Source organism: Apus apus, chromosome 4 (assembly GCF_020740795.1).
Source record: "Apus apus isolate bApuApu2 chromosome 4, bApuApu2.pri.cur, whole genome shotgun sequence".
Lineage (NCBI taxonomy): Eukaryota > Metazoa > Chordata > Aves > Apodiformes > Apodidae > Apus > Apus apus.
The window spans coordinates 81,806,810-81,831,249 of record NC_067285.1 but is presented as its reverse complement, the minus strand read 5'-3'; the positions used below and the strand labels follow the sequence as shown (position 1 = coordinate 81,831,249).

At 43.3% G+C, this 24,440-nt stretch overlaps 1 protein-coding gene across 3 annotated transcripts in view; it reads left to right on the top strand.

Moving 5' to 3' along the window:
* IRF2 (interferon regulatory factor 2) overlaps positions 1-23,453 on the top strand; it is a 42,625-nt gene extending 19,172 nt beyond the window's left edge. For all 3 annotated transcript variants that reach the window (XM_051620060.1, XM_051620061.1, XM_051620062.1), the window contains 7 exons: positions 4,964-5,063; positions 5,669-5,845; positions 7,821-7,867; positions 11,770-11,881; positions 15,383-15,547; positions 20,691-20,737; positions 22,104-23,453. In XM_051620060.1, the coding sequence (XP_051476020.1) occupies positions 4,964-5,063; positions 5,669-5,845; positions 7,821-7,867; positions 11,770-11,881; positions 15,383-15,547; positions 20,691-20,737; positions 22,104-22,415 (960 nt within the window). In that variant the 3' untranslated portion in view covers positions 22,416-23,453. The remainder of the gene's footprint in view (positions 1-4,963; positions 5,064-5,668; positions 5,846-7,820; positions 7,868-11,769; positions 11,882-15,382; positions 15,548-20,690; positions 20,738-22,103) is intronic.
* The last annotated feature ends 987 nt before the right edge of the window (positions 23,454-24,440 follow it).

Genomic DNA, 24,440 nt, shown 5'->3' with positions numbered 1-24,440 from the left:
AGACTTAGAGCAGTGACTGAGATTCAGACAGGTAAATCAGCTCATTCCTGGTTTTCAAAGGGGTGACATGGGGAAGAAGGGCGAAGCTGAATGCTTCCTGCTGAACCTGTTCCTCCAGCCTCACCTGCCAGATCTGAGGCTCCCTGCTGTGGCCTGGTGGATTTGTGGCTCCTTTGAAAGCATTTTCCAACTCTTTGTTGGAGTAAGTGTTTCTGGAGACTCCTCTAGTTTTGTTTTTTTAAGCTGGGATCAGGTTGCTCACCAAGTAATGTCAGAGGGATATGCACAGAATGCTCTCCTGAGCATTCTGTGTTAGACTCTGGATTGGGGCAACTGTCTCCTGTTTCAAACTTGTGTGACTTCTCTGATTCTTCTAAACCTGGGAGAAAATGGGGTAGCTCTGCCCCTGCCAGACCCAAACCTAGTTATCCTGGTCCTGGGCTCTTACTGAGAGCTCTAGGCACTTTGAGAGCACAAGTATGGGCTCCAAAATGTCAGTGCCCAGTTTGATTTTTAAAAAATTGGCTCAGTAAAACCAAGGAGTGTATTTGAGACTTGAATAGTAATAAACCCTGGAAATACTGCGTGCGGTCTGCGATGTGCGGGAGAGTTATTTACTGCACTGAAAAGCATGGGGCAGTTTTGGCTACAGAGGCTACTTTATTATCAAAATGGGTGGAAATGTACAAAATCATGTGCAGAAACAGGAGCTGCCACTCTGGTGAAGATACTGACTCGGTTAGTCTGGTATCCTCCCTGTAGAAGTGGTTGTGGTGCTCAGGTGTTCATGAAGTATGGCAGTTAAGATTACTGCTTTTTATTTCAGCTTTCAAAGGTAGAAATGCTCAGGACTGTAAAATTATCAGGAGCCCTTTAAGTGTCTCAGGAACTTCGTGCATCAGTGACTCTCACATGCTGTAAATAAATAAATAAATATTGCTTTATCCATTCCCTAGTTAGCTGCCCTGTGAATTTGAGTAGGTCCTTGTTCTTGCATAATGGAGTCACAGCTCAAGAGGAGGAAGAGACCAGTTTTTACTGTTGTCTTTGTAATCTGAGTCCCACGTTCAGGTCCCTGTGGATTCTTCTTGAGTATCTCTGCCTAGGTGTCAGGTCTCTTGTGCTGACAGTCCTTCTCTGCCATAATTTGCTGGGCATTCCTGCCCGATACTGAAATAATTTCTCTGCATGTAGTAGTGCACAGTATTTCAGATTGAGCGTATTACTTTTAAATATAATGTTGTGATCTGTAGGTTATGCTCATGTAACGTTTTTCAGTACACCCCAGGAATGTATTTGCCTCCTTCGTTCTGCAGCGTGAAAGTGCTGCTTGTGCTGCAGGCATCATTCTTGCAAGTACAGCTCATCAGTCCATAAAGGCAGTTTGCGAGGCCTGTCATCTTGTTTAATGTTTGCAGCCCTCTGATTGTGTTGTTACAGTGGTTTTTGCCTTATGCTTCTGGTGTAAACTGTTCGCATGTGACAGTTGATAGGAGATTTTGTCCTTAGTTAGCATATTCTATATTGACCAAGGTTTGGCAAAGGACAGTTCACAGTAAGAAATGAAAGTGTGTCAGATTAAGCAAGAGAATGGCACTTGTGTGTGTGCACAGCTTTTCAGGAAATAAGATTTAAATACTAAAGGAACAAATTACCATTCTGGGTTTGTCATTGGCTGTCTCTTCTTGGGGAATTTTTCCAGATTGCAAAAGGAATTAAACCTCTCTTGGTTAAAAATGACAAATCATGTACAATTGACTTACCTAATTCCTTCCCCTGCTGTCATTTGATCACATTATGCTTCTTGCTTGTGTTCCACCCCAGAACAGACACCTCTTTGTAGGACTTAAAAAATAAATACTTGTGTACCTCCGTGCTGAAAATATTATGCTGCTGAATGGCACAAAGGGAATTTCTTTACATTCTCAGAGACTGGGAGGTGTGAAGGAAGTGGTTAGTTCATAGTTCAGTAGAGGGCAGAGGTGGTGTGAGGAGGGGGATAATGAAAGGTCAGTGTCCCTCAAAGATCTGGAAAAGGAAATTGGAGTGGAAACACTCAGAGTAACTGTGACAGGAGTTGAGAAGCAACCTGCTGCTTTGATAAATGTTTGGAGTATTACCTTCCAGACAGAGGCAGCTATTTAAAATTTGTCCTTTGACTTTCTAGAAAGTATGTGATCTCATGCTCATTCACATGCTTGGAGCGTTTTGCAATGCTAGGGTTGCAAGCGTTTGAGACTATTTTCCTCTTCCTGCCTATTTCTAAGAATGTGACATTTTCCCTTTTGATGTACCCACTGGAGTTTGGTAGCAATTCCTGGTAACACTGCAAAAGTTTTGTGGGTTGTGCTTTTGCCTTTGGGTGAGGCTAATTTTTTAAGAGAAACACAACACACCTTCACAAATGCACAGGGATGGAGTGGAGTGCTGTACCAGACAGCATGTGGTTTTCTAAGTTTAAGAGAAAGCACTGATAAGCATTTTCCTATTAAGGTCCTTATTAGGAAGCATCGACTGAAGAATGATACTGGTAAGGTATTTGTTAATGTGTGAAATAAAAAAATAGTATTTGAATAGAAAGCATCTAGGTAAACTAGAGCAGAGCACACAACCACACAGTATTGCTGCAGTCAGCAGTCTTGCAGGATTTAGAAGAAGATTAGCTATTTCACAGTTGATGAGAAAATTTGTAGTTATGTATATGTATAGGTATGTCAAATTGTATGTATATTATATATAATCAAGTTATAGTACACATAGTTTATATTATTATTTTGTTACTTATATTCTAATTTGCTGTGACACCTGAGATTGAGAACAACCTTCTGTCATGAACAGGAACACTGTAATGAACCCTTATACTGCTGTTAAGAGTGTCATGGCACCTTCCTTTGGAGCAGTGAGCACAGTTTACGTTGACAGGATGCTATGTTGGGAGCCTTGTTTGGTCTGCTAGTTCCTATAGAACTTACTGAATTATCATTAACAGAATATGAAATTCATGGTACAGTTTGTGTAGCATTATTCAAACCTCTCTGCATAACCAAGCATGAGAATACTTCTTAATCTGGTCAGTTCTTAAAGTTCTTGTTGATAGAAATTGTTTTTCTGTGGAAGTATGATTTTTTTTCCTACCATGCTTATTAGAGTTTATGGGAGTGAAGGCAAAGAAGCTTGTTCTAGCCCTGATGAATACAGTAGTGATGTGGGCTGCAGGATAGTGAGGTTGAGGCTTTGTTTAGACCAGTTCTACTTGGTAAAAGAGGAGAGCGTCTCTGTAGGATGATTTAACTATATAAGGGGGAAGAGTAAGGAGCGAAAGAAGTGATGGGAATAGATAGATTAAGAGGAGAAATGAGATTGTGAGGGCTTGAATGAGGGTGAAAGAGGAACATGTTGCATCTGTGCTTTCACCAAATTAAAGGTGAAGCCAAGCAAGAAGGAAAGAATGCAATTCTGAACAAGTGAATGTAAATGAGATAAGGGATTGAAGACAAGAGTTGAAGGATGATACAAAGCACAGGCTCAAAAGAGAGAAGATCACATGGAAAGGAAGGAAAGTAAACCTAACCTTGATATTAGTGAAATATTAACCAGACAGACAAGGAAGGAAAGTGGTTGTTGGAGAAAGGGGAAAGGGCAAAGGATTCACCTTGCCCAACCGCAGACATCTACAATGCAGTCATTTAAATGAGAGCTGCCTGTCTAGAACTGTTTGTAGTCAATGGAGGCAAATAGGCTCTTTTAGGCTGCAATTCAGTTGGCATAGGTCAGGTGGCCACCTCAGGAAGCAGGTGCATTTTGCCCTGGAAGTGTTTTTCTCTTCAGTCTTAGAAGTGGATCTAAACCCAGTCTCAGAAGTGGATCTAAACCTGTAGTGGTGGTGTTTACAGCACAAGATGTGTATGTGAGAAGCTAGATGAGCTAGGTGAAGCTCCCTCAGGAGGGGAGAGAAAGCAATTGTTGTGGAACAAACTCTTTTTGTATGGCTTTGCAGAAATGAGCATGAGGAACTCTGTAGCAACCTTGTAGGTCAGCACATGAGAATTTCTTCCCGTGTTATGTGACATAAAAGCACATCTGACCCAGCATCCATCTGGCCTGGTATCCTGTGTGCTAAGAGCTTATGGAATGACTATGGAAACATGCTGTTCAAGCTCTGAAAGCCACTGGGCTCCCAGAGCTGGAGCTGCATCCCAAAACTATAGTCTTTAATAGTCACTAGTGTACTCTTTTCAATGAGTTTTTCTGATCCCTTTGGGAATCAGTTCATACTTCCACCACATAAGGCATGTCCTACTAAACTACATGTTGTGTATTCAAATAAAAAAATAAATGTAAAAGCCTTCCTTTGGATTGCTTTAAGTGGACATCTCTTTGTCCTAAAGTTTCTTAACTAAAATACGTTCAGCTATCTTCAGTGCCACCCCTTCACATGTGTGTCCTGTATTTTTTATCCCCTCTGGAGAATCTGTACAGTTGATATATTCATATGTCCATTTGCTTGGTGTATAAATTTGAGAGATCCCTTTCCTTCACCGTGCCAGTGTTTTACTGGCTGAATTCTAAATCCCTTGAATTTGCTCCATTCCCATGGTTGTTCAGTTTCATATATCATTTTTCTAATCTGCCATGGTTTGTGTCTCTAAAAGTGTCTGTACTGCCAAAACTAGCCTTTGTTTGAATGTTTAGAAATGTGTAACAAGTTTTATCCATTTGTCAGCCTGGAAAGTTTCCAGCCTCACTGTCTGTGTAGGGGTTTCCAAGGATTTAATATATACTTAGGGCTGTATTCTGATTTTTGGTAATATTTTCGTATTGAGTTCAGTGGCAGCAGCACTGGGTTAGAAAGAAGCAAAACACTTAGAGATGCTGAATCTGTGCTTTTAAAGAAGTGACTTTGTCTTTGGAAGATCCCTCAAGTCAATCAGTGTTGGCATTTCCTGTTTGTTTTCCCTTCCAGGAGAAGAAGATTTTTCAGATTCCCTGGATGCATGCCGCAAGACATGGGTGGGATGTTGAAAAAGACGCTCCCTTATTTAGAAACTGGGCAATTCACACAGGTATCGGAACTCTCTGCAGCACAGCTTTTCATATTGTTTTCCCTTTTAAAGTTACATTGTCCTTTTTTGTCTTTGCTTTTACTAATGCAGAGAGTCAACTTATGTTTCAAGATTTGTGGGAGGCCGAGTGCTTTTTTCAAGGCCTGCAATACTCTCCAGCTTTATTGAAGTGTCATAACTCATTTGCATTGAGGAAGACAGTAAAACTTAATTGATTTAAACATTAACTAGGTTGGGTTCAAAGTGGTCAAGACTAGAGCACACTCAGCACTTTGTAGACTTACGCCCTTAGGCTTTTTATGCCGTTCTATGGATTTGAGCCAGACATAATAAAAGATAAACGCTGTGCAAGCTTTTCCATGTTGTTGTGGAGTCACATCTGATCTGCAGTGCCCTGGGTCTTTCTTGAGAAGAAACTGTTCATCATGTGTTTTAGCAGTGTGCATGGGATGAGATCACAACACTGTCTTGCAACCTCAGCTATTGTTTGAATACTTGTCATGGGAACTGAAGGCTGATACCTTGAAGTTAACCTACAATGTTATTAATTTGCCCTAGGTTTTCAATTACATGTTTTGTGTGCCTGACTTTCTTTTCTTGCTTAGGGAAATACCAGTCAGGAGTAGATAAACCCGATCCAAAGACATGGAAGGCAAACTTCCGTTGTGCTATGAACTCCCTGCCAGACATAGAAGAAGTGAAGGACAAAAGTATAAAAAAAGGAAACAATGCCTTCAGGGTATACCGGATGCTGCCATTATCTGAAAGACCTTCCAAAAAAGGTAGAGGGGAGAGCTTGTTATCATGAAAATGATGTTGGGGTATTGTTATTATTTTTGGGGCCCACAAAATGTGCCGATTCTAAGTTCTGCTGTTTCCGAGGACTTGGGTACAGCTGTATGAAAAATGAAGTACATTCAGTTAGGAGAACAGTCTGCTTGGAGAGAGGATCAATGAGATGTGATACCGCTGGTGATGTGTGTAAATTGTATTAGTTCTGTGAAGGCACATAGAGTTGTGTTCAGATGTTAGTGCCAGGTCTCCTTCAGTCAAGAAAGACGATTAGGGAAATATTATAGATCAGTGCATTTAATTCAGTAGGGCTCATTCAGAATACAGTGGCAGACACTTTGGCATCTTTTTTCAAGCAAGGATAGAAATATGCTGGTACTCTGTTGAACTGAGTGGGAGTGCTTCGCTCTCTGCTCAGAACATTAAACCATGAAACCACTTTGTTAGTTACATATCTACGCTGGCCATGAAAAACCAGCTCCCACAGGATGATAATGGTGAAATGGGAAACTGTGTTTGAATCCTCAAATTTAGGGAGCTGGTCTCCCACCTGCCAGGAGAGGACTTAACCAGCAGGTCATTCTCATGTGTATTTGGTTTCTTATGGAGTAGGAACATTGGTTCTTTGGCTTCCTTGTGGCTTGATTACTGGTTTATGGGATAGAACGATGGCTTCCTTAGTCCCCTGGTATCCTCTGGTGTCTAGGAATTTTGAACAAAAAGATAACCTGCAAACCAAATGCGTGGTGTTCCTGTGAATTCCAGTTCAGTACACTTGTAGCTCAATTTGCCGTTTTCTTAAATTGACAAGAGAAACACTCATGTTCAGTTTAAAGTCAGTGTGATTGGAAATCATGAACTCTTATGCTATGAAAGGGAGGTCAATCTGCAAAAGGTAGAACACTTGCTTTAAAACTGTTTCCAGTCTCTTGTTAATAGTGTATGTTGTACATTCACGCATATTTCCCTGAACCGTAACCTGTCCCATTGTAGTAGGATCCTTTCATAGCTGTAAGAACTAGAAAAGTTCATAATGAAATCTGAGATTCTGGAGATAGGGGCTACAGTGGGATAGGATTCTGTGGCAAGTCCAGTTACTATAAAACTCAGATGCATTTTGGGCCGTGTGTATATTCTCACATGCCCTTTCTTCATGGCACGTGGCTAAATTTAGGTGTGAGTGAGAGCAAAGGAATTTGGCTACAAACATTTTTAATTCTTGGTGCTATCTTGCAGTAGAGATGGGAGAAATTCTTGGGACACGTTTTTGCAAACAGTGGGCTAGGGCTCAGCTTGCACCAGCACGTCTGAACTTCCACTTTTGAATCTTGTCAGGTCAGAGCATGAGCAGCAACACTGGGGTCTGCCAAGGCACGTGGCATTTTATGAGGGTCATCTGCTGTGTGGTTTTCTGAATTCTCAAATCCAGCATGGTTGCATAAACCACTTTTGCATGAATTATATATTCTCACCCCCCTCCCTCCCCCAGATTGCAACTATTTACAAAAACATTTGTTGACATTTATTCTGATCTCTTTTCACTTGTTAAATCAACAATCTCCCTTTTCCTTTGTCTACAGTGAGGGTGTCACAAATGTGATGAGACATATATTTTGATATTTTTTTTCCCTTTAAGAATATTTTTCTCCCCTTTCCTTCTTGTTGCTTAGTTTGTCACTCTTCCATATTTTTCACCTTGGTGTTTTGACTGCAATAACTTTCCCCAGTCCCATTGTGGTTCTTTTATGTAGTCCTTTAAAAAAAAACAAACACAATTCAAGGTGAATTTTTCACTGTCGAGGCCTTCAGGGGGGTTTAAAATTAAGCAAAACGTGTTCTCCCTTTCTTAGGAGCTGCTGCAATTTTGAGGCATGTTTTGAGTCTATTTCTTAGTGAATATATAAGGTGTGGAGGATACTTCATGGCACACAGGACTTTAAGAAAATCTTCCTTCTGTTCTTGCAGGAAAAAAAACAAAGTCCGAGAAGGATGACAAATTAAAACAAATTAAGGTAAGAAGTGACTGTTTAAAAGTGTGAGAGCTTGTGAAAACAATCTGTTGCAATTTTTTTAATAGCCTCAACAGTATATTGTGGTGGATATTTGCAAATCTCTCATGCTTGTGGTTTGGTTAAGTAGCTGCAGTTACATTGGATGTTTGGGGTTTTTTTTAAAAAACGTGAATGCTGTTAGAGGCCTGACTGACGTCATCAGTTGACACAGCCCTTGTGTTGCAACCCCTGGAGTTTGGAAAACTGGCAGCCTCAGCAACGCATTTGCCATTTGTTTGTCTGTAGTAGAAATACAGTAATTATGGAAGGAATGCTTCTGAACAATAGAGCTACCTTTTGGAGCAATTAATTTCTGTGTGTTAGACATTGGAAATTCATTTTCATTTAGATGAGGGGGAAAAGTTTTGTCAGAGCTGCACATTCCTTCTCGTGATTTGTAAGCCAGAAGACCTCGGTTGAAAAGCTCATCAGTTGCTTTCTGCCTATTCAGAGCATGGACCCAAACGGCTTTCCCTACAAAGCATGGTGTTCCCTCGCTTTCACACTTACTGCTGAGTGAGTGCCTCTTCGAGATGATCAGTATTACATACCTACAGGGTCTGGTCTGCCTGCAGTTGTTTTCAAAAAGCAAATCACAGAGGTTTCAGGCTTTCAGCCTTCAGTACAGTCAATATCCTTGGGTCGCACATAGCAGCCCTGTCTGCAGCAGAAGGGCAGCTCGGTCTCCTGCTGCTCACTTGTGAAAGGCTGTGCCACCCACACCTGGAGACAGGTCCTGCACATGCTGGCCAGGAGATGCTCTGAGCTGGGTGAATCTGGAGGCCTGGGGGAACTCCTCCATTGAAATCAGGTTTGGAAGGCAGATGCTTTCCTGGCATTTGTGACTTGTGGAGTTACATGTCAGATTAATGTGATTTTTAAATTGTCTTAAAGGAACCACTTTTTAACCATCCTGTCTGGATCACATAGCCACGTGTGGTTGCTATAACCTGACTCTGATGGTATCCTGTGTTCAGAGGGGGCCAGTGAGCTCCTTTGGTCAGAGCAGTGTGTAGTGCCTGACAAAGCTGGCAGCAGTACTTTGCCATTCCCCTGCTTCATAATTAGTAAAAATATTTAGTGTCTAAAAAGCTGTGGAGGTGCTTGAACAATTTCATCCTCTCCATTAAGTTTAATCTCACAAGCATTCGTTTCTGGGGAATCCCAGTGGAGATGGCTGGAACATGTGATGTTAGCAGTAGATACCAGTGGGGCAATGCTGGCAGCTTTTGGGAGCACTTTCCTCCATCTCCTTTGACCTGAGCTGCACAGAAGCATTAGAGCGAGTTGAGGCAAGAGTAGTGAGCTGAACTGGCCATGCCTCCAGCATGTGCACACCTGTCAGCGATGCCTACTGTGAGCATATGGCTCACCAGCCACCAGCCATGTTATGGCCACTTAGCTCTTGTAGCCTGTGAGGCAGGGGCAGGCAGTATTCCTGTCTGCTCCTCTCCCTATTCTGACAATTGCATACACGAGGTGGCCTCTAGGTATGCCTGGATTTTCAAATAGGTATTCCTTCCAGGCTCAGCTACTGATAGGCTGACTGTTGAATGTTGAAAGCTATAACAGCGGAGAAGGGTGGTGGATAAATTAATGCAAATGCACATTTCTGAGTATTGAAAGCTGCTTATAATTGCATTGCTCGGTGATGTGAATTCCTGAGATCCAGGTTGCATGTTTTGCATTGAATGCCTTGCAGTTACCCTGAAAACCTCTCTTTAGTGGAGCTGAGTGAGTGGGAGGCTGCTCCACGATCTGCCTGGTGACTGCAATGGGGTAATATCAGCAGAGGGAGAAGATGAGGAACCAAGTGCAGATCTGCAAAGGGACTTCAGCATAGCAAGACTCTCGCATTGAGCTTTCCACTGTTGGGTCCTGGGGGCACCACAGCAGCTGCTGGTGGGAGTGAAGAGCCCTGCCAGGCCTTGCTGAGCTTGAGCTTAGGGCACTTTCCTCCTTGTGGCCATGGATGTGACAAGACCTGGGCCTTATCAAATCCCTGCTCCACGTTCGGCAAGTGGGGCTGCAAGCAGTTCTCCTAACTCGCAGGTATATCTGGCTTTGGGGCAAATAGGGTCTCTTCAAGAAAACGTGAATTCTCAGCAATGGGAGGAGGGCATAAGCATGTGACTAGCCTAGATAAAAGTAGGCTTTTTCCTGTGAAGCAAAATTAAGGGCTGAATTGCCTGCGTGAGACTTCATTTCTGCCTTATCCTGGATGAATCCTTTTGACTATGCATGCAGCTCCCCATTGAGACATTTTAAAAAATGGGACACCTTTCCCCATGCATTTAGCTTAGGCTTCCAGCAGGCATTCTGGACACTGAAAATTTAGGTGATTTAACACCAACTGTGCCAGTGTCCAAGTTCCTTCATCAATTTGGCACCATCACCCAAGTTCCAGGATGCATATTTGTTTCTTGAAGGGGGCTACTAAATCAGTTCCCCTGTAACCAAGCCTCCGTAAAGCTGAACATGCTGCTGTGTGTGCAGGGTTTTCATGGGGGCTGTTGTGTTTGCTGGGACATTGCACAACACGAGTGGCTCAAGGCTGCAGTGTGCAACCCTAGTATGTCTCTGCAGTCAGTGATCCTCAGTGGATCTATGACAGCTAATTTTATCTTTTCCAGCTCTCCAATTGTTTGACCTGTGGGTTGACACAGCCGGTGCAGTACATCAAAGACCTAGATGTCATTAGCACTAACTTTTCACCCCCTTTGTGCAGAGGGGCCTTGGGGCAGGGTCCGTGTGTGTATTACAGCCTAGCTTCCTGGCTGGGGAGGTGCAAACTTGTTTCAAAGTGATACCTCTTTCTGAGTTACAGAATGTGGCATATAGGAAAGACCTTTCACTGTCCCTATTTTTTTGTCCCCATAATACATGCATACAGTTAGTACTGTGAGGGCTGGCACCACAAGCCTTGAGCCTTACCTTTGTCCTACCCCTGCCAAAATGCTTTAGAACAGTGAAAATGGGCATGGCATCAGATCCAACTGGTAGCCCTGCATCTCTCTGTGCGTGTCTCTGGGTCAGCAGCAAGGCAGAATTTCCCTTGCAGAACTGGCACAGGCAGCCCTGAGTAAGAGCAGAAGACTTTAGACTTTGTAACCAATAACCCCATAAGAGAGCTAATACCAGGGAGAAGGCTGGACCTGTAGATAATCTTTAAATGGGTTTACAGCTTTTTAAAGAAATCCTGAATTATGGAACTAAACTTCCTGGGATCTATTCTAAAGAGAGTTTTTTAGATTTCCACTCAAGTGTACCAGGCCTACAGAGATGCATCTTGTGGAAAGCTCAGTCTTTGTAGAACAGGTGGTGTTTTACCAACACTGTGGTAATGTTTATGATGTAATCTAAAAGGCTGTATTTAGTGTAAACACTTTGGTTTGCTTTCAGGCTTGCTGCAGAGAAGAATTAAGGCTAGAATTTAGTAATTGCTGTACAGAAGCTAAAGCTTCCTTTCAGAGAACACTGAGAGATGCAGCATGTTTGGAAGGGAATGAGGATGAATATTAAATCAAGTACTGTTTTAAAGCAGTGTTTCTTCCTTATTTGTTCCAAATTTTAATCTCTTGTAGTAAATAGCACACTAATTTCCTGCTCTCTGAAGGCTCACTCTAAATCTGAAAATAAAAAATGGCTTTTGTTTCAAAGCAGAAGATTTGGAAATGGAATAAACTACTGGCTCCATCTCAGAGAACCAGCATGTTCGTTCTAGGACCGTGTCAAAAAGAGAGCTGGGGTATATGGCAGGAAGAAGCAATGTGATTTGTTACCATCTCAGAACAAAGAGATGAACTGAATCCAGGCTCCTCAAATAAATCAAACCTGACCCAACTGTACTGTTTTCATTCTAGCAAGAGCCAGTTGAATCATCTTTTGGGATTAATGGGCTAAATGATGTCACTTCTGACTATTTCCTGTCCTCCAGTATAAAAAATGAAGTTGACAGTACAGTGAACTTTGTAGGTAAGTACTCATGTGCTTTTCTTATATGCTAAGCATACAGATGACTTCAAAAACTTCAGTGACTCTGCCAAACTCAGCTTTCCATCAGCATTTTGCACCATGGTTACAATCAGGTCGATGCATTTTCCAGTAGCCCAAACCGTGCGAGGTCCTGGTAGCCAGCCCTCCCCATTGCCATGCAGAGACAGTGAGCAGCAGCACAGTGCTTCCCCTGAGAGAAAACCATTTGCAAACATGCCCAGGTGGCATTTTCTGACATGAAGTTACTCCATAGGGTAGCCCTCAGCTATGAGGAGATGGTAGCCAGTGTCATAGGGGAGTTAAACTACAGTCAGATGGCAGTTTCCCATTGCTCAAAAGATGCTGTTTATTTGGGAGTTTAAACCTGCAGAGAAAGTGGAGGATCTTTGGTTTTTTTTGCTGGCAGTAGGAGAGTTAGTTCTTAACATCACTGAGCTAACAACAAGGATCTGTGAAGACTGCATTTAAAAACAGGTACATTAGGAATTAGCTGTCATCTCAGCGTGTGAATAATTGGCTCTCAATAGAATAATTGGGCTGGTTTTTGACAGTTCTTTTTTGGCTGGGGTTGTCACTGCAGCAGGAGCTCCTAGAAATGTGACCCATGTGCTGTTTTTTCTAGAATTCCACTTTTATACGTGTCAGGAAGGTGTTTGAAAAATAATGTTATTCTTCTGTTTGGAGACATGGCAGAAATTACATGTAGTGACTATTTTTGATGCCCATGTCTTAGGTCACAGGGCTTTGCATTGTACTCTCAAGTGCTTCTTTGGCTGAGGAGTTTGAGTGTAGTTTTCCTCTCTTTATGGCAGTTAATTTAATCAGCTCTAGCTTTATAAGAGTGTAAGAACACGATTGTTGCTTCCGCTATGACAGTGTTTTATAACTTGTAGGAATAGCACTGTAGTGCTATTAGTGTTTCCTGTTTACTGACTGACTCATAAATAGGTCTGAAACACACCAAGGCAAATATGCAGTCCCAGGGAAGAAGCTTCCTACACTTTTGCTTTGTTTTACAGTCTTAAAGTCAAGCAGAGATCAATTAACAGCAGTCTTTGGAACGTACCTGGTGTTCCCCAAAATCTACTAACATCAGAGCGTAGTTTTCTACAGTGCACTGTATCCTGAACTCCTGTTTGATATTAGGATGAGATGAATGCATGTTGCACCATAGAAGATCACAGTAATTTACAGGACAGGACCCATAGTGGCAACATCAACATCTAAGAATGCTCAAAAGTCTGTCATGGAAGCCAAGAAAGAGATTCAGAGGAACGGAACTGAATTTGTGCCTTATTAAGGGCTTTCATTTTTCTCTGGCCTCACTGAATCCATTTTCGGGGGTAGGACAGCAGGGCTTGTGTGGGTAACTGTCATCCAGTGTTGTTTCATTAATGGCTTGTGAAATGTGCTGCTTAACCAGACTAGAGAGAGAAGTCCTTATTTAGGACTGCAAGCAGGATTTTAACATAAATAGGGGGAAAAGGGTAAAACAGGTCTGTTCTGTAGAAAGGAGGTAAGTCAGCTGGAGGAGGGAAAAGACAAACAGCAGCTGCCGTGTTTCTGATATACATGTAGCTCATGGGAAAATGGTGGCATATTGCCCAAGGGAGCAGTAATTTTTGCTGTGCTCTCAGGGTGGGTAAGAACTCATCAGGTATTGAAGAGAAAGATAAAGCAGTGCAGATGACCACCTTGTACCCTGACAGGGTTGCACAATATTAGTTTCTCCCAGATAAAAATTAACTGTGTATATATGCTCTTGCCCCCTGCACCCCACTCAAAAAAAGTAGGTTGTTTCAGGATCAGGAAAGGTGGAAATACAGTGGAAATAAAATATCTGCAACAAAATTGTAATACTTGTAGTGATTTAACTTCTGAAAAAAAGACTGTGCACTAAGTAATTTTTTGTTATGCTGGAATTGTCTCATAAAATACATACCCAGTTTTGGGAGAGTTTCCAGTGATTACCTGGCACTTCACAGAGCAAAATTAAATGCAGCTTTTCTCTGGGAGTAAAGCCTGTCAGTTTTCTTTTTCAAATAGTCATGTTCTGGCCCTGTGTAAAGATAGAAGGCAGGAATGGATTGTGTGTATATACATGTGCATTAATTTATATTTATCTTAGTTCATCCAGGAGTAGATGCTACCTTTTGCCTTCAAAAAAATTAATAATTAGAGTACTTAGGTCACTTAACAGAAGAATTTCAAGATCTAGTGTCTTTTATTGCCTTCATTTTTTTTCCCCATCATGGGTCTAGAAAAAATACACTGTCTGAATTTCTAACAACACAGCACTGTGTTTGTACAGAATTTGTCTGTATGATTGTTCCTTTTGAGCTTTATGTTCCAGTGAAAGAGTTATCTATAGTCCTTTCCTTTCTCTTGGACAACTGTGGACTCAAGTTAGCTGTCCTCTGAGACAGCTTCGTCCCCGTGTGCTCTTCGAATCTAGCAAGTGGCTTTCAGCTCCGTGCTGGATTAATGCAGTTGTCGTGTGTTAATGATGCTGGGATTGATAGGGCAGTTGTACAAGACAAAGGGAATTGTCTCAGGCAGCCCCGCAGAACTGAGATTCTGGCTTTCACTGTAGTTCTGCTTAGCTCGGTAACTTTCTGGTACCTCAGTTTTTTCCCCTGTTACAAAAGGGTGTTGTGTAGCACAACTAATGTCTGCAAAGCATTTCAAGATGCTTGCAAAGCATTCATGGTGCCTTCACTTTGTAGAAATAAAACTATGTTCCTTTGGTGTTTAAATATCTGGTGCCTGAGGGAAGAGGAAAACCCTCTGCTAATAACTAACCAACTGTAGTTTTCAGTCATAGACCACAGGGATTACAGACCACAGATACAACTGTGCTTTTCTCCATACCATCACTGGCATTGAAAGGATCAGTGAGAGTAAGCATCTAATTGGAGAATAAATTTTTCACACGTTCATGTTTTGTATAAATCAGAGTCCCACTATGTTTTACTGGACCGTGTGGACAGTTTTTTGCATGCCACTTCTGGCCTTCTGATGCATAATTTGCATGAGAGCATCCAAAGGCCATGGCATGTTGGCAGCTTGCTGGGTGAGAGTGCTATCTTCCCAGATTAGGAGAGATTGCTGGGGTCCATATGTCCCAAGGAGACCACATTTCCGGGTGGAGGAGGAGTGTGGTGTGTTCTTCCCTGGGAAAGCCTCTGGACAGCTGGTATGTCAAGGAGGGCTCAAGGACATTATGTGTGAGAGCCAGGGGACACTTAGGCATTTTCAGTTGTCACGGGTGGGGAAAAATGTCTCTAAAGGTGATGATAACTAAATAAATCACACGGGTTTCCTTCAGAAGTCCCATTGAAAGCACGTGGTGGGCAGGGAAGAACATGCTGAGACGGTATTGAAGACTCACTCAAATACCAGTCTCCAAGGGCAGGCTCTTAGAGATCTAGTGGGGTTGAGGTGTTGTGAGTAACAATTTTTTTTATTTCTAACCCCAAGTTGTAGGACAGCAGCACCTTGATGGCAGCAGCGAGGAGCAGGTGATAGTTGCCAATCCCCCTGATGTTTGCCAGGTAGTAGAGGTGACAACAGAAAGCGACGAACAGCCCCTCAGCATGAGCCAGCTGTACCCCCTACAGATCTCCCCTGTCTCATCCTATGCAGGTAAGCATCCTGGCATTTCTTTAATGCTCTTTTTTCAGAAATGTTTGGAAGACAGTGGGTGAAAGGGGACTCTTAGCTGGCAGAGATCCAGAAATGTCTGTTTGGCTGCCTCTGATTTTAATGAAACTCAAAAACTGAAAGTCCTCTTTACTCATTTCACCTTGGAAAACAACTCAACAGATCTGAGGCTGGAAATGTAAGATGCAGATTTTAGTCTGTGACTAATGGAAAAATAACCTTTTTGGATGTAATGCAGAGAGGTCTTTTCAGCTTTTATTAGAGGGGCATTTTCAGCAGTAGAAATTATGTACTGCAAATACAGTGTGTCCCCCTTGCCGTGTGACTTAGTAAAGAGTAAAGGTCTTCTCTGCTCTATGATTCCTCGGTGCCTAGCACAGTGGTCACAGAGAGCTAAGGGCTGCACTAATGATACGTAGTGCAGACATGGAGCTGAGGGCCCTGGGGGAGTGGATCTGTCTTGTTACAAACAGTCTGCAGACAAGAACAGCCAGGTAGTCACGGATAACAAGCCATCCTGCCAGCAGCAGAGCTGTGGTCGTATGGCTTCCCATCTGGACTCTCTGATACCTAAAAAGGGTGAGATAAGCTTTTTCCCAAGTCAGAGTGTTAATGGTTTATTTTTTTTTGCCTGGCCCATTACTTTCATAAAATTGTTAGGAAGTTAAGGGTCTTTGGCACTCATTTATTACTTATCCAGGTCTGGCAGTGTGTTCAGAAGTTGTTAGGGGAAAACAGACACAGATGCACACATGGGCATGCTATATAGAGTCCCTGCAATCGTATGAGCCTTATTTCCGTAGGAAGCTGTGCAAAGCCACATTTGAAAGTAGAAAAAGTTTCAGATCCAACCTGTCCTTGCTTTTTTGACATGTTGCTGGCTTGTTAGCCTCAGGAGACTGGGTAGAAGTACAAATGTAATCTTTTTAAGCAAACTTAAGTATTAATTGCTCCACATGCAATTTCTTCTTTTGCACATGGTTTTTTGCCTTTGACTCATTAGGTTGAAATTAATTCCAGATGCATCTCTATAGATGATGTATTTAGGAATTTTTATCTTTGGGTCTGGGTGAATAGTGTGATGTTCTTTTGAGTAGCCTCCAATGTTAGTCTCACATATGTTGGTAAACAATCATGCTTCCAATGGATTTAGTCCGTAATGGCCAGAGCATTTAGAAGGACTTTGCAAAGCATGAGGCAGGGGAATGAGTGTGCTTTAACTTAGTAGTAGTAACTGGGAGATGGGGCTCTGAAACATTTGTCCTCTTCCCAAATGCTTTTTGCAAAACCTTTCCCACCTATGTGAAGATGATGATGATGCTTTCTTTTAACCTCAGCTACAGGATCTGAGTTCCTGGAATGCAAACAAAAGCCACTGTCTTGATCTGGAAGCTGTGGTAGTTGCTTGGGCTGGGACAATAGACAGGGGTGTTCTGGTGACCACCCTGACATGGGCAAGTCATGAATGACCTCCCCCTAAAGTCAATGCAGCAAGCCTGTGTAAGGAAAATTAGGTGTGACTCAAGTACTTCTGCTGTCCCCTTATGTTGTCTTAGTTTCCTGGTGGCCTTCAGCTGTCCTAACTTTATAGGACCTGCTGGTCCATCAGTGTGATAACACAGAGGTGATTTCATGCCACTGACATGCTTTTGAGTGCATCTGAAGGCAGCTTTTGATGATCCTGGTTACTCATGTTAGAAGCCAGTAAGAAGTTGAGTACTGAAATGACTGTCCTGGGATAAGTCCTATTTAATATTTCAAGGAGCAAAAGAGGTGTTGGAGTACGGACATGCCAAGTTTACAGGTGACACCAAAGAGGGTACACTAGTCAATATACTCAAGGGCAGGGCCACCATCCAGGGAGACCTGGAGAGGCTGCAGGATTGGTTCAGCAGAAACCTTAAGAAGTGCAGCAAGGACAGATGCCAACTCTTGTGCCTGAGTAGCAAGAGCTTTTAACAGCAATAGAGGCTGGGGCTGATGGAGTGGGGAGCAGCTCTGCAGAAAGGCTGTTGGGCAGTGAGCTGAATGCGAGATGGCAGAGCACTCAGGCCACAGAGGCCACCAACTTTCAGGAGCATGGCCAGCAGATCTAGAGAAGGTATTATCTCCCTCTACTCTGCACTAGTTACACTACTTCTGGAGTACTGAGTCCAGTCTTGAGCCCCCCAGTCCAAGAAAGATACGAATGGGAGCAAGTGCAGGGAAGGGCTACCAGGATGATCAAGGGCTGGAGCACGCACTCACTCACGGAGGAGATGCTGAGGGACTAGCTCTTGTTCAGCCTGGAGAAGAGATAGTTTTGAGGACCTCATAGCAGCCTGCCCCTACCTGCGGGGCTGTTACAGAGAAGGCAGAGATAGGCTCTTCACAGCAGTGTGTGGTGGGAGGATGAGAAACAGCAGGCATACATTGAAACAAGAGAACTTGGCTGAGTTGGATGTAATAAAAAGTGTCACCTTTTTCACTGCAGGGACAGTCAGGCAGCAGAGCAGGATGCCCAGAAAGGTTTTGCTTCCTCCATTCTTGGAGGTTTTCAAGGCTGACTGGATAAGGCTCTGAGCAACCTGATCCAGTCCTGTTGCTGGCCCAGCTTTGAGCAAGAAGTTGGGCTAGAGACCTCCTGAGGTCCCTTCCAGCCTGACTTTTCTATAAACCTCCTTTTTTCTAAAGCATGCATTTGCCTTTGAGGTAAAAGAGAGGACAGGGGTCTGTGGTTTGTTAGAACCTTGTAGCTTGTAGTGCACTCTTGTGACCATGTCTGGCTTTGTCTTGCTCCACACAAAGCCATACAGGAGAACAACAGGAGCCCTGTCCCTGTACTGGTGGGTTTGCTGGGCAGAGCTGCCTGCTCTGTCAGGTACTGCTGCTGAATGCAGGAAAGGGTATGACCATAACAGCTGAGCAGGAGCAGTTAATTTAGCTCTTCCTAAACAACAACAACAAAAAGTAGCCTGAGGTATCAGCTGTCCTACATAAATCTGTTTTATTTCAAAAACACCTCTGGTTCCTTTCTGAGGTTACTCAGACAAATGATATGAGTGACCCTTGTGAGTTTTCTCATATTTCCACTGACGTCTATGAAACATATTTTTTTTTAGTACTGAGGCTGTTGTCAACCTCCTCTTGTGTTTGACACTGATTCAAATAACCTTCTTGATTGAAATAACCTCTCTAACTTTCCATGCTTGAGTGGCTAGCTTCTCTGGCTTTCCTAGCTACAGTGCTCTCTCTTGCTCAGCATTTTGTTATGTATAAACACCAAGGATGGATTCCTTTTCTGCTGCATCATTCTTTTTTTTGCCACATGCTTCTTCATGTCAAAGAATATCTGTTTCTTGTCTCTGTGTGGATTGCTTCTATTGATTCTATCTCTGGGGCCATTTCTCCTTTGCACAGATTAATTTCTGCCTCTCCTGCCCCCGGGACGGCTTAATTAGCCAGATTAATCTTGGCACATCTCTCTACCTGGGCCAGGGAATGAGAAGCCCTGCAGAGTGTTAACTTCACAGGGCTTTGCAGTTAGTTTTAATGTTTCAGGCTGCTCCTCTGCTTACTGCCCGCTGCAGTGAAGGCTCTGGCACAGGGGAGGTGCTGGCTTTGGAAGTAGTAGTAGCCTGGAGTAGCTGAGCTGTCTGCTTCCTTGCTTCAGGACTTCAGGTGCAGTTTAGATCCTGAGGTCTCAAAGACCAAATCAGACCACTGGTTTACACCCCTTTGCCTAAACCTGATGGTTAGCTGAGCCTCCAGGGAAGGGCAAGTTGCTGCCAGTCTCTGAAGATGTGCAGGGAGACAATCCACTGTGCACCCTTAGCACTCATGTCACATCCAGTGCAGAGCATGAGGTTGCTCTCTGGGAAGGCAAGATTGTGGTTTATGGTCGCAGGGATGCAGGGGCTGCACACAGTAGTCTGCATGGGCTAAAATGTGTAACACAGAGTGGAGAGTGGAAACTGGGACTTGACAGCTCCTTTCCCTGCTACAGTAACTCACCACATCATTCCTTCAGCCTTGTAATTGCTGTGTTCCTGTTGATTTAGTGCATGAATGAGCCCTGTCTGCTCAGCTCTGGTTGAGGGGGTTGGAGAAAGACCTCTTCCAAATGCTGTTGCTAGCCTGATAGATGCCTAGGGTCATCCTCCCCAGAAACAGGACAGTTGTTAAAAACCCTCTGAGCTGAAGGGGACCTGCAGTCCAGACTTCTTTTCTAGGTGAGGGTCTGGGCACCAGGCAGCTGTGGTGAAGGCAGCAGCCATCACTGCATACCAGGTCTGGAAAGAGAGGTTTGGATCCAGGAGCCTGACCCTCAGACACCAGGAGACTTGTGTTCAGACACACATGAACATGAAAATTTCTGGATGTCAGGCTTTTCTGCAAGGGAGGGATGCAGCTGCAGGAGGATGGCCATCCTACTGGAGCTATACCCCTGTGTTTGAGCTCTGATGGAAGTGATGAGGGTGAGGGAGGCTGTGTGCGGCAGGGGAGGTGATGGGGATGGAAGCAGTAGCATTTCTGTTTGCTCAAGTAATGGATGAAGGGTTGAGAAATAGACTGGGGGAGGCTAGGCATGGGTGGCAAAAGTGAAAGGAGCGAAGTATAACAACAGTAATAAAGCACCCAAAGTAACAATGAGCCCTTGAGAGGGCAGGCTGAGATAACAGTTCATGAAACAAAAACACACTTATCTCTCCTGGGGTGGCATTGTTTCTGGTTTTGCAGGATAAAATAAGAATTTGGACAGAATGTAGCTGTTAGCCAAGCCTGGAGCTGTCGAGAGAAGGGCAAAGGGAGAGGGGACATCCCGTGCTTGCAGGAGGCTCTTCCTTTTGCCCAGAAAGCACAAATCTACTTCTTCCCTCTCCATTGCTGTCTTTTTGAGGGTATAGCCATGTCAACTATGATAACCATGTGAATTTACCCCAGTTGTTCAATGCAGCTGTGCTGTCTAGCCCTTGGGTTACTATTGCTGTGGCAGGGGGCCCATGCTTCTGTGTTGTTTCCTGGTTGTTTGACTTGACTCTGTTTGCTTCCACTTGTTGGAAGCAGATTTGGCCTCTTGAGCTGGATTTTGCTACTCTAGATATAACAGCATGAGTTTCATTTTTGTTTCTGTTTTGTTTGGCAGAAAGTGAAACAACTGACAGCGTTCCAAGCGATGAAGAAAATGCAGAGGTAAGTGTTTTGTGGCATTTTAGCACTTTGGTGGAAGGTCTCAAGAACAATGTCTTGAGGTATACTTCCCGCTTCTTGGACTGCCACTTGGTCTGCCAGTGGAGTATTCATTTTAATAGTAGCTGGGAGAGACAAACAAACCAGGAAGTTTCAAGGGAGATGGATATGTGAATGATTGTCCTAGACTGGGTATCTCTACAAGTTTCCTTCTCAGTAATTTGCACAATAAGATGTGCTGGAGAACCATCAACTGTGCCAGCTAGCTTGTTAATATGATGCATTGACATTGCTGGGTAGTGAGTATTTTATCTTGGCTGAAAGCATGCCCACTTTGGTTTTCTTAAATGGCACCTGAACTCATACAATTGGAGGAAATGCTTGCATGTATGTTACAAATGCAGCTTGAGTGTTTGAGGCAAAAACCTTTCCTGAGCAGTCGGTTGGGTGTTGCTGAGTTAAAAGAATCCCTGGAGAAAATACCCACCCCATGGACATTTCTTGAGCTGCACCTGTGTAAAACCAGCACTGGCCTTTTCTGTTGGGGCTGCCATCAAGTGACCAAACCTACTGATCTCCTCGAGTACTAAGAGATCATGGGAAGCTCACTGAGGGCACTTAGATGCCCTGTGCTCCAGCTGCATTTTTGCCCAAGGCCTCTTGCAAATGTCTCTCCTGCTCTGCCCTCCAGAAATCCCCCTGAATCCTCCTTCTTGCAGAGCTGCAGGTTGTACAGCTAACCCTCTTGGTTTTGTTTCTCATGCCTTGGTTAGGGTGGAGCCTGTATGTATACCACCAACAATGACTCCCCAAATCTGCTTTGACAGAACATGCCATTGCAGCATGTGTGATGGAGAAAGGACTGGATGCTTGTCTTTCCTTGGTGAACCTCCTCCCTGTGATGGGGGACAAACCAGCAAGTGACAGTGGTTTTCCTGGCAGCCTCACCTGTATTGACAGTTTGGATGGTGCTGTTTGAGAGGTCTTGAGTCTCTGTGCCTGCCCATTGGCAGGAAGAAGCTGTCTCTGGTAACAGAGGAGACACTTCCATTTGGAGCCCTGAGCATTTGGTCGTCCTTGTCCATTTTTGTCTCTGGCATGCTGGGAATAAGGCCTTCATTTTCCATCAGAAACGTGGGAAGAGCCTTTTGAGTGCTGGAGAGCCACCGAGGTTTAGGTACACAACTTCAGAAAAGAAGGGGCTGAGAGCAAAGACATTCAAAGCTAGCAGACAGAGGCTTAGGCTTTTAGAGATGGGGTAATTCCTCTGCAATTTCTGGATGTTTCTGTCTTTGTCTTGTTACTCGGAGCACTTTGCAAAGTTCCATTTACTCATTTAGTCTTTCCTCCTTTGTTTCCCCTTTTCTAGGGACGACTTCATTGGCAGAAGAAAAACATTGAAGGCAAACAATATCTCAGCAATCTGGGAATGAGGAACACTTCTCACATGCTTCCCAGCATGGCAACTTTTGTAGCCAACAAGCCTGACCTCCAAGTCACCATCAAAGAAGAAAGCTGCCCACTGCCTTACAACAGTTCCTGGCCCCCTTTCCCAGACATCCCTCTGCCACAAGTCATGTCCACAGCTTCCACAAGCAGCAGCCGGCCGGACCGCGAGACACGGGCCAGCGTCATCAAGAAAACATCAGACATCACCCAGTCAAGAGTCAAGAGCTGCTAAGCCTCTGATGGTGTGGTTTTTTAGCTTTGTTTTGTTTGGTTTTGTGTTTTACGTTTCTCTAGGAGAGGTTCATCCCTTGGCGCACACAAGACAAATCTAAGGTAAAGCCTTGGCGATATAAAACGTTGCTGTGTCCGACTCCAGTGCCGGAGTGTTTTTAACTCAGGACTCCAGCCGTCAGTATGTACACCTGAACCCAGGTGGATTTCCAAGGTTGCTATGTAGGAAAACAACCCAAGAACTTTGGCCCACTCACAGGTTCCAGTGTTTCATAAGAGGACCAACTGACCACAAGGGAAGTGGTGCTGCTGCACTTCTTGCTGTCAAGGCTGTGATGGAACTGAAAGCCTCAGAATGGAAGAGAAAATGTGAACTAGCTGGAATATTTTTAAATAAAGAAAAGTCTATTGTGAATATTGTACATAGTGCAGTACTAGCAACGTTGCAGTCTGCTTCTGCACCTTATTAAGAAAGCACTTACAAAAGGCCTTTTATTACCTTGCTCCACTTAATGGCACATTGAGGGTCCCTCCCCACCTGTATTCTTTTCCAAGGCTATTCTTGCTAAAGTGTCTTTAAAGAATAGAGGAAAGGAAGGGAAGGTAAAACTTCCATGTGGAATTCATACGTTTTAAGACTGCTTTTCTCATGTTTGTTTCTAATCTGCTATGCTTGAATGCCGCGTGGTACAATAGGAAAAAAAAAAAGAAACCTATTACAGAGATATTATGCAAATTCCCAGATTTAAAAAGAAGAAGAAAAATACTCTAATTCTAACCAGAGCAAGCTTTTTTATTTTTTATACAGGGGAATATTTTATTCAAAGTAAAATTCTAAAGTGAATATAATTTTTTTTAATCTTTTCTACAGCAAATTTATAATTTTAAGATTTAGTCCTTGGTTATCAGCAGTTATTACATCCTTGTGGCACATTTTTTTTAATTTTGTAAAGGTGAAATAGCTTTTATGAGCTCATGTAGCAATCAGATTATCCTGTGGATTGATAATAAATATGGTATATAGTTAAATTTTTAATAATCCTCTTGTTTGTCTCTATTTTTTTAATCTTTCAGAAGCCCCAGATGGCATGGGTGTGATAGGTGAATGTGACCTCTCAGAGTGAGCAGTTAGCATGAACCACCTTTACAGTTTCTGGAGCACTCATCTAAAAAGATGGGAAGTTTTGTGCTTGAAGCAGCTAAAGGTGGAAGGGAGAACTAGACTTAGAGGTGGTGTACTTAAGTGTGGTGTTGCTTGCAGAGGTTGGGAATTGGGGCATCTTTCTGCTCTTATTCTGTTGTTGGGCTTTGAGCAAATCACCTTCTGGAAGGGATCTTGTGAAAGTCCATCCCTGGCCCAATGCAGGCTCAGCTCAGCTTGCCCCATTCCTCATAGGTATTTTCTCGCAGATTCCTTGTCCAGAAAAATCTCTTTTTGCAGAGTTTCAAGCAATGACTCCTTATTAATGGAATGAATCAGAAGTCAAATAAACATTCCCCAAGGCTTTCAGTCTCTAACACATGATAGCAAGTTCTCATGCCTCTGGGTCTTCAAGAGAAGCTGTTGAGTATCTAATGAAGGGTGTGCAGTGGCTTGCAGGGTTGTGTGATGGTGGTGGGTAGGCTGTGACACAGACTCTGTGAAGTGCTCTACACTTTAGGCGGTCACTGACATGGGCAGAAGTTGAGATCACTTACACTCTTGTGGCTTTTTAAGCTGTTGGAAGTTGCACATACTGACTCAGGTATGTAGAATATGTGTATGTAGGGTGTCCGTCAGGTGTGATTACCATTCTAATAACAACCCACCAGATAGCTGAGCCAAGTGCTGTGTATGTTGGGCTGATGAGCTGTAATGCACAAAAATAGCTGTATCACAGGGAGATGTGCTAACTGGCTATTGAAAAGGGGAAAGCAAACAGAAGGATTTTGTTGTGTTCTTAACCTGATGCCACAGTTCCAAATTTCATCACAAGTACATGTGAAACTTGCAATTTTATCTTGCTAACCCAGTTGGCAAGATAAC